The sequence below is a fragment of the Panthera leo genome, chromosome E1 (assembly GCF_018350215.1).
Source record: "Panthera leo isolate Ple1 chromosome E1, P.leo_Ple1_pat1.1, whole genome shotgun sequence".
In the NCBI taxonomy this organism is placed as follows: Eukaryota; Metazoa; Chordata; class Mammalia; order Carnivora; family Felidae; genus Panthera; species Panthera leo.
The window spans coordinates 55941148-55950266 of NC_056692.1; the positions used below are offsets into that span (position 1 = coordinate 55941148).

The window sequence follows — 9119 nt, forward strand, 5'->3', positions numbered from 1 at the left end:
CTCGTTTATCAACTCAAGCCATAGCAGCCTCCTTATTTAGGGATACAGGCACACTCCTGCTTTGGGACCTTTGCACTGACTGCTGTCTCTGGAATGCTCTTCCCCCAGATATCTGCTACTCTAGCTCCCTCACCTCCTTCAGGTGTTTGTCTAAATGTCACCTTCCTAATGAGGTCTGCCTGGCCCCCCTATTTCAAAGAGCACCACTTCTACGACTATGGTACTCCCGATTCCCTTACCCTGATCTACTTTTCCTGCAGGAAAAAATGACCCGTTACTGAAGGGGCACCTGGGTGATTCAGTTGGTTAAGCATCTGACTTTGGCTCAGGTCACGATATCATGGTTCATGAGTTCGAGCCCCGCATCAGGCTCTGTGCTGACAGCGCAGAGCCTGCTTGGGATTCTCTTTCTCTCCCTCTCTCTCTGACCACCCCCGGCTCAAGGGTGCGTGCACCTGTGGGTGCACGTTCTCTCAAAATAAATAAATAGACTTAAAAAAAATTCATACTGAAAAACCGAATGGCAAGCATCTCATAAACATGAACTGTTAGTATCTTCCTATTCCATGAGTAGGCAGGCAGGGCAAGGGTGTGGATAACGTTTCCCTGCCCAAAGGTGTAGGAGTAGGGCTTTGGGGGCTGAGATCCTGGGGGGAGTGGGGGAGTGGAGAGGAAAAAGAATGTTCCAGACTGGGACCCCATGAACAGGGCAGGGAAAGATGAAGCAGAAACCAAGCGACAGTGGCAGAGGGTGGTGAATTTCACACCCAGTGAACCGGGAGAGGGGAGGTGGGTAATTCTGTAGAAACAGTAATGATTCCGCATCACCAGCGCTTGATGCCTAATGTGTCAAAATTAGAAACAAATATTAAGTTTTATTGCAACCTAAACACCCTCCCGGCCTTGTAGGAAAATGCTCCTGGTGCATGGGACTCTGCTGTTTAGTATTTCCTTCATGTTTTCCCTTTTTGGATATCTGACTGGGGCAAGGAGACAGAGAGGAATTTGATTCACTGAGATTCAACGAACGGGCTTCAGTTCACACATCTCATTCCATGCTCCCCAGAGCCCTCCCGGAAGGGACTATGATCCCATGTTACAGCTGAAGAAACTGAGGCACAGCGCCAAGGGCAGAAACTGACACACAGAAGGGGGGCGGCAGTGCCGTCCCCCTAACCGGATGGGGAAAGCCGAGTCCCCTCCGCCCACCTCCGCCTCTTGTCACCTCCTCCCCACCCCTTAGGGGCCCCCGAGGACGCCCCCGGCCAGCCCCGGGGAGGCCTGGAGCGCCGGCCAGACTGCAGGGCGAGGTATGCGTGGTCCCAGGCGCGCGCTCCCGGCCCCACGGCGCGCCCGCAGGCCCCAGGGGCCGGTCCCCCCACCACTCCCGCGCACGGCCGGGAGGTCAGTTCCTCTCTCGGCGCGACACCGGCCGGCTGGGTGCTGGAGCGCGCCGACGGGGGAGCAGGCACCAGCGGCCCCTGTCCCCGGGGTGGGCCACCCGAGAGCCCTTCCCCCCCAGCGCGGGGCTCAACCCACCCCTCGGGCTGCTCGCTCCTCCCCCTGACCCCAGCGCACCCCCACCTCCCCGCCCCAGCCAGGCGAGGCTCACTCCGCCGGCGACTCGCCTGCAGCGGCTGGAGCCGCGGGAGCTGCGCGCTCGCCAGAGCTCAGACGGCGGCAGGAGCCCTGGCAGCCTCGGGGTCGGGGACGCCATGAATGGCTCGGGTGGCGCGCGGGCCGAGGACGCCAGTGAGGCGAATGGCAGGGACAGCTGGCAGCCCGAGGCGGTTATCGTGCCCATGTTGTTCGTGCTCATCTTCTTGGTGGGCACCGTGGGCAACGCGCTGGTGCTGGCCGTGCTGCTGCGCGGCGGCCAGGCGGTCAGCACCACCAACCTGTTCATCCTCAACCTGGGCGTGGCCGACCTGTGCTTCATCGTGTGCTGCGTGCCTTTCCAGGCCACCATCTACACCCTGGACGGCTGGGTGTTCGGCTGGCTGCTCTGCAAGGCCGTGCATTTCCTCATCTTCCTCACCATGTACGCCAGCAGCTTCACGCTGGCCGCTGTCTCCCTGGACAGGTGAGCGAGTGCCCTGGCGGCCCCCCCAGGGGGGGGGGTGGCCAGACACCCAGGTGGGGGCCACAGAAGGGAGCAGGACTCTAGGAGGGACACACGGAGAGTAGACAAGGACACTAAGAAGGCAAAGGGACCGGAAGAGAGTGAAAGACAAACTGACGTGGAGAAGGAAAAAGGGGAATAAGAATGGGGGACCGCGGTGTCCCCTTAGGTGCGTCCTCGCCGCTCCACGCTGGAGACCTCAGCTCTCCAGCGCCACCGGAGCCTGAGAGCGCAGCGTTTTCTGACACAGAGCGTTTTCCCGTGTCTCTTTTGAGCTCAGTGCCCCTGTGAAGTTGGGATGGGAGGGATTACCGTGCCCAATCTACAGATGAGATCGAGTTCAGAAGTGACTTGTTCAGAGTGGCCCATCCAGTAATCATGTGCGTGGAACCAATGGTCTGTTTCCTGGCGTCAAACTCAGGCACCTCCACCTCGCTAGCCTCGAATGCACGGTTTGCTGGGCGCAGTCGACTCTAGTCCCGACTGAGGAATTTGAGTCCTTCCAAAGGGCCCAGGCCAAAGTTGAAGCTGGCACACCGGAGGGTCCGTAGACACCCTCCCACCACACACACACACACACACACACACACACACACACACACACACCCCTCCAGGCCCAGGGTCAAAGGCAGAGAGAAGAGGGCGCACGAGGGTCTCCCTCCTCTCCGCTGGCCACCTGGATGGTTCCTGGGGAGGAAATCTGGGTCTGACTCCATGATTTCTCCAGGTCCCTCTACCCTCACGTCCTCCCGACCTCCCCTGGACAGGCAGGGAGGTGAGGCCACCTCCCCCATATAGCTCCCACTTCCACTGAGCGCGGAGTGTGTCGGTTCCGGTTCTGAGAGCTCTGGTGGGACCCATAGAGCGTCGGCTTCTCTAAGGAATTCCCTCCAGGTACCTCGCGGTGCCTCCAGGCTGTCCGCTAAAGCCTCAAGGCTCCTGGGTCCTACCTCTCTGGGCACAGACACTCTTGGGTAATGACAGCCTCCCGGAACCCCAAAGCCGGTTAAACCTTGGGGTGCCCTCCCTGGTGGACTCTGACGGTGGTTATAGTCCTGGGAAGACCAGATGAGTGACCCACACGCACTTTCCTGCTGCCGGTCCCGCCCCGCATCTGGAGGCAGCTGAGAGTGTCTGGGATGCTCTGGCCGGTTTGGTGCGACGGTGCGCTAGGGACCTTCTTTGAGAGAAGGTGAGGTCAAGGTTTAAAGGTCTGACCCTACCCCCTTCCCCCCCCCCCCCCACCCCCACCCCCACCCCCGCGAATTCACCTGTTCACCCGTCTCTCTTCCGGGCCTGACGCACAGGTATCTGGCCATCTGCTACCCGCTGCACTCCCGAGAGCTGCGCACGCCTCGCAACGCGCTGGCTGCCATCGGGCTCATCTGGGGTCTGTCGCTGCTCTTCTCCGGGCCCTACCTGAGTTACTACCGCCAGTCGAAGTTGGCCAACCTGACTGTGTGCCACCCGGCGTGGAGCGCGCCTCGTCGCCGCGCCATGGATCTCTGCACGTTTGTCTTCAGCTACCTGCTTCCCGTGCTGGTGCTCGGCCTGACCTACGCGCGCACCCTGCGCTACCTGTGGCGAACGGTCGACCCGGTGGCCGCCGGTTCGAGCGCCCGGCGCGCCAAGCGCAAGGTGACGCGCATGATCATCATCGTGGCTGTGCTCTTCTGCCTCTGTTGGATGCCTCACCACGCGCTCATCCTCTGCGTGTGGTTCGGCCGCTTCCCGCTTACACCTGCCACCTACGCGCTGCGCATCCTCTCGCACCTGGTCTCCTATGCCAACTCCTGTGTCAACCCCATCGTCTACGCGCTCGTCTCCAAGCACTTCCGCAAGGGCTTCCGCAAGATCTGCGCAGGTCTGCTGCGCCGTGCCCCACGTAGAGCCTCAGGCCGCGTGTGCATCGCCGCACAGGGGACCCACCGCAGCAGCGTCCTAGAGCGCGAGTCCACCGACGGGACGCACGTGAGCGAGGCTGCCGGGCCCCCCGCCCCCGTGCTGGCACCTCTCAGCAGTCCCCCGGCCTTGAACCTGGTACCCGGGCCATCCTGGCGGGACCAAAATGCCCCCAACGGCATCCCGGCAGTGAATGCAACCTGAGGGCACTTATTGAATATGCTTTGATGTTAAAGGATTGGAGTCAGAGGTTGGGGGGGGGGGGAGGAGGAGGGAGCGGTGGTTAGGGGAGGGAATTAAATCTGTTAATAAAATACGCAAACCTTTTCACATGCGGTGTTGCGCTGTGTCTCCACACATCTCATGGTTACGAGGCTCCGGGTTGGAAGCCTCTGGGACTTCACAGGGGAGCTGTGGATGGATGGGTGCAACGTGCTTTAATGAACCACAGGGAAAGAGAGTGGCAAAGGCACCAGAGGCAGCCGAGTTAAAAGTCAGCATGGAAATCCCTAACCGAAGCCGGGAAGCACGGGAGGACCAAGGCTCTCTGCACACGGCCAACCTGAGGCGCCAAGTATATATAGATCCGCCAACCAGCAGCCACCTATGCGTGCGACAAAGGCAGGCAGAGCGTTTAAGCTGGCGAGATAAGTTGGTCGATGAGCGAGTGCAGACACTGTGTTCCTAGTAATGCTCCTGAGCCAGCAAGTGTGTGTGTGTGTGTGTGTGTGGCGGGGGCGGGGGAGGTCCCTCCCTGCTCCCAGCCTTCTGGGGCTCCTTCCCAGTGTCCGCAGACTGATCAGTGCCTACTTTCAGCCTTGGGGTTTCCTTCAGTCTGGGGTCAAGTCTCCGGCAGCTAGGTATTTCTTCTGGCCCAGGGAAGGCGCCCCTCACCCGCCGTGCTTCAGGGTACCCAGGAGCAGTTCTAAGGCACTGCTGGGCTGGGGCAGGCTGAGAATTGCATGTTGGAGCAGGAATGCCACAGGGCTTTGCTGGGGATCTAACCTCTACCTGCCCAGGGTTTGCCCCTCTCTTGGAGTTCTTGAGCTTTTCGAGGCTTTTTACACGGAATCGGTTCAGAGTTTGAGAGGCAAGAAAACTCCCAAGGATGTACGTATCTCACGGTGTTAATTGCAGGGCACTTTGGCAAAGGCTCGAATACTTAACCAGCCAGGCGCCCGCTTGCAAAAAGGCAGGGAAGACCCGTGGCGTCTGCCCGGATTGGAAGGACTAGGTCAAGGGGGAAGGCGGGAGGGAGAATCTGTGCTTGCCCACTCCCCTTGGCTATCTCTGAAGGGGACAGCTGATTCTAGGTGATGGAAATGGAGCGGGGCAGGGAAGCCGAGGCAGGTGCAGGATGGGTGGGGCTGGATCCTGTGCTTTGTCTTCAGGTGTTTGCGGAACCCCGGGTTGGGGGTGGGAGGGTGCTGACTCCAAGGCCCCAGAGTCCTTGCACAGAGCAGCTGCCTGCCTGACTGCCCAGTCCCCCAGCAAAGCAACTGAAATAGCGGCAGCGGTTTAGATCCCGTGGCTCCATCCAGCCTTCCACGCGGCCACTGAAGATGGCCCTGCAGCTCCTGATCCATGTGGCCCTCCTCAGGCTCAGCGCCACCGCCGGGCCCTCGGTCCAGGGGCGGGACTTTAGAACACCGGCAGTTGGTAGGTGGAGAGAGTAAAGTCGTTTAAGCTTTGGGATTTGGACCCCAGGGCACCCACCCAAATGACCTCCACCTCCGTTCTTCAGCCTGGCCATCCTACTTCGACCTCAACTGGCCCCAGGAGGTTCAGGAAACCATCCAGATTCCGAACAACGGGAGCGCGCCCCTGCTCGTGGACGTGCGGGTGTTTGTGTCCAACGTGTTTAACGTGGTAAGTGTCCTCAGGCCACGGAGGGAGCAGGTGCCGGGTGCCCAGCGGGGCGATGGGTGGGGTCTCTTGCCTTCTTTTGTCCCATAGCGCCCAGCCCCAGGTGACACACTGCCCTGCCACTTCCTCAGGACATCCTGCGGTACACAGTGTCCTCCATGCTGCTGCTTCGGCTGGTGAGCGCCCAGGGGCTGGGAAGGTGGGATGGGAGGACCGTCTCTTCATCCAGCTCAGGAGTACCAGCCTTCATCAAACTGCCCGGGGGCCTGTGTGTCTATGGGAGCGGGAGCCTTAGTGGCTTCTTTGTGTCCCCAGTCCTGGCTGGACACTCGCCTGGCCTGGAACGCGAGTGTGCGCCCACGGCGTGCAATCACACTGCCCTGGGACTCACTCTGGACTCCAGGACTCACCATCCAGGAGGCGTAAGTGAGGTGGGAGTTCCTGTGCCAGGAAGCCCTCCTCAGGGACTATCCCCCTCCTGGTGGCTCTGCCAGGCCACAGGTGCACCTCACTGCCCCATGTCCCCCTCACCCTTCTGGAACCCAGATGGCAGCAGAGGGCAGCGGGGCTACGCTGGGGTCTCCCCCACGTCCCCCTTCTGAGAAGGGGCTGAGCCTCTGGCTGTGTGTCTTCCCCGCGCCCAACAGGCTCTGGGTGGACTGGCAGGATCAGAGCCCGAGGGCCCGAGTGGACCCCGACGGCCACGTTGACCTGTACTTGACCCTCACCACCGAGACCAACTGTGATTTTGAGCTCCTCCACTTCCCCAGGGACCAGAGCGACTGCAACCTCAGCTTCTACGCTCTCGGCAACACTGGTGCTGACGGGACAGGAGCTGGGGGGAGGGGGGAGCCTCTGGCCTTCTGCCAACATCCACCCGACACAGACACGGGGGGCGGCCGGCCTGTGCTCACACCAGTCTAGGGGAGCTGAAGAGATCCTAGAACAGAGCATGCTTCTCGCCTGTACCTCCCAAACGGCAGCCCACCTCCTAGCTCTCCCCTGCTCTGGCTGCAGCCCCCTTTAGTCTCCCCTCAGCTACCCCAGTGCAGCCGCCCTCAACGGCCAGGGCCAAACCGCAGTGTCTGGGCCACTCTGATGGAGCCCGGAGACCTAGGTTGCTGCAGCCTTATTCCTGGAAGCATTCCGAAGGCGTAGCCACCCAGTAAAATATCCCACGGACCCAAGGGTGACATCCAGCTTGGCCCAGAAACCCTCCCCCCTTGCCTCACTGCCCCCCGCCCCCGCCCCGACTCCAGCTAGTCCCTGCACCTTTACTGCCGAGAGAGATTCGGGGACAGGGGTGCCTCCTTCCTACTTGGCCACTCTCACCCTCACCCCTTCCAGCCCTGGAGCTGGAGTTCCGGGCGCACGCGGTGAACGAGATTGTGAGCGTCAAGAGGGAATACGTAGTTCGGGATCTGAAAACCCAAGTCCCACCCCAGCAGCTGGTGCCCTGCTTCCAGGTGACGGTGAGTCGCGGCGCGGCTGACAGAGGGCTGATGGGGGCGTCATGTGTGCGGTCAGAGGCCATGGTGTCACCGTGCAAGTGCCCAAGCCCCCCTGTACACGCCCTCCTCCCCCCCAAAGCCCCAACTTCCTTCCTACCAGCTGCGCCTGCAGAACACAGCGCTGAAGGCCATCATAGCTCTGCTGGTACCTGGGGAGGCCCTGCTGTTGGCTGACATGTGCGGGGGGCTACTGCCCCTCCAGGCCACCGAGCGCATTGCCTACAAGGTGACCCTGCTGCTGGGCTACCTGGTCTTCCACTCCTCCCTGGTGCAGGCCCTGCCCAGCTCCTCCTCCTGCAACCCACTGCTCAGTAAGTCCCGCGCCCCTCCCCCGGCCCTGGGCTGCGGCGGGCCTCTGCTCAGCTCCCTGGGCGCAGAGGCGCAGGCCTGGCCTTGACCTGCCCACCCCGCCCTCCTGCCCCCAGTTTACTACTTCACTGTGCTGCTGCTGCTGCTCTTTGCCAGCACCATGGAGACCGTGCTGCTGGCCGCGCTGCTGGCCCGGGGCGACCTCAGGGCCAAGAGCGGCCCCAGCCCAACCCCTAGAGCGGAGCAGCACGGTCACGGGGACTCAGAGCCAAATCCTGAAGGTGGGCAGGAACCCCTTCCTGGAACAGGGTAGAGGGAGGAATAAGGGTAGGAGTGGGTGTGACAGGGCAGGGCCGGCAGGCCCCACACCCAGGGCTGAGGCGGGGGTCACTAGGCTAGTGGCTCCGTGCATTCACTCTGCTAGCTCCACGGTCCCTGGGCTCCACCGTGTCCGGCCTTAGAAGACACGGGTCTGGAGCAGGGAGCCAGGTTAGCTTCCGTAAGGGCCCAGGTGACTTCAAACTCCCGGAGATAGCCCTATGCCTCTAGGAGCCTGTCTATGAGGGTGTTTCTGCAGCTCAAGATGGCCTGGAATGGGCCAGACCCCAATATTCATTAGCTGTAAGTCTAAGGAAGGCACAGATACAGGCGGACGGCCCCCAGGGTTCACTCATCTGCTCCGAGCCGGCATGTTGGGCGAGCCCCGAAAAACACCGCCTTTTCCTGCATCTCCCCCCACCAGGAGCCCCCAGAGTGAAGGGGTCGAGGAGGAGCCAGGCCGAGGCTGCTGACCACGTCTTCTTCCTGGTGTATGTGGTAGGGGTAGTGTGCAGCCAGTTTTTCTTCATCGGGCTCTGGATGTGGGCAACCTGCAAGTCTGACCCAGCTCCCGGCGAGGCCGTGCCCCATGGCGGGCAGCCCAGGCTGTGACAGCTCAGGGCCCGGGGCTGCGCACCCAGGGGAAGGGCCACGACAGCGTCTCTGGAGAAAGGAGGAGGTCAACTCTTCTCCGAAGCCCGGAGGATCCCAGGCCACCCTGAGTTCTCCCTTCTGATAGCCGTGAAAGCAGAGCATGAAATAAACCCGTCATCACCCAAGTGATGTGTGCACGTGCACCTCAAGCATCTGTCTTCCCTGAACTGGCTATTCATTCCTGTGCTATGCGGGTGGGGCCGACACCTGCACACAACCCCTACCATGCTCCTGAACTTCTCACCACTGTGCACCAGGCATCTGGCCCCCATTTCTGCGACTACTGCTGTTGGGCCTTGGGACAGGAGGCCCTGGGCACCAGGAGACAGGGGCCTGAGTCAGGCCACATAGGGTAGCCAGGCTTCTCAGAACTCCTTCTGCAGGGTGCTGGACCCTAGAGACCACGGAGAGAGGGCACTCCCACTCCAGTCACCTGG

General features: G+C 61.4%; 2 protein-coding genes across 2 annotated transcripts; both read left to right on the top strand.

Annotated features, from left to right (window-relative positions):
- Positions 1-1715: 1715 nt before the first annotated feature.
- On the top strand, positions 1716-4259 carry GALR2 (galanin receptor 2). The gene is made up of 2 exons (XM_042916336.1): positions 1716-2083; positions 3430-4259. The coding sequence occupies exons 1-2, from the start codon at positions 1716-1718 to the stop codon at positions 4226-4228; spliced, it is 1167 nt and encodes a 388-aa protein (XP_042772270.1). The 3' UTR covers positions 4229-4259.
- Positions 4260-5442: 1183 nt separating this feature from the next.
- ZACN (zinc activated ion channel) lies at positions 5443-8775 on the top strand. Its single transcript, XM_042915579.1, has 9 exons — positions 5443-5683; positions 5769-5893; positions 6022-6066; positions 6206-6312; positions 6538-6707; positions 7238-7362; positions 7502-7712; positions 7827-7991; positions 8453-8775. The coding sequence occupies exons 1-9, from the start codon at positions 5587-5589 to the stop codon at positions 8638-8640; spliced, it is 1233 nt and encodes a 410-aa protein (XP_042771513.1). The 5' UTR covers positions 5443-5586; the 3' UTR covers positions 8641-8775.
- The last annotated feature ends 344 nt before the right edge of the window (positions 8776-9119 follow it).

What these genes read in the sequence shown, in the direction of transcription:
- GALR2 (XM_042916336.1), top strand. Translation starts at nt 1,716, where the DNA reads ATGAATGGCTCGGGTGGCGCGCGGGCCGAGGACGCCAGTGAGGCGAAT. An exon ending in GCCGCTGTCTCCCTGGACAG is followed by an intron (nt 2,084 to 3,429) that starts GTGAGCGAGTGC and finishes CCTGACGCACAG; the next exon opens with GTATCTGGCCATCTGCTACC.
- ZACN (XM_042915579.1), top strand. Translation starts at nt 5,587, where the DNA reads ATGGCCCTGCAGCTCCTGATCCATGTGGCCCTCCTCAGGCTCAGCGCC. An exon ending in CTACGCTCTCGGCAACACTG is followed by an intron (nt 6,708 to 7,237) that starts GTGCTGACGGGA and finishes CACCCCTTCCAG; the next exon opens with CCCTGGAGCTGGAGTTCCGG. An exon ending in TGCCCTGCTTCCAGGTGACG is followed by an intron (nt 7,363 to 7,501) that starts GTGAGTCGCGGC and finishes CCTTCCTACCAG; the next exon opens with CTGCGCCTGCAGAACACAGC.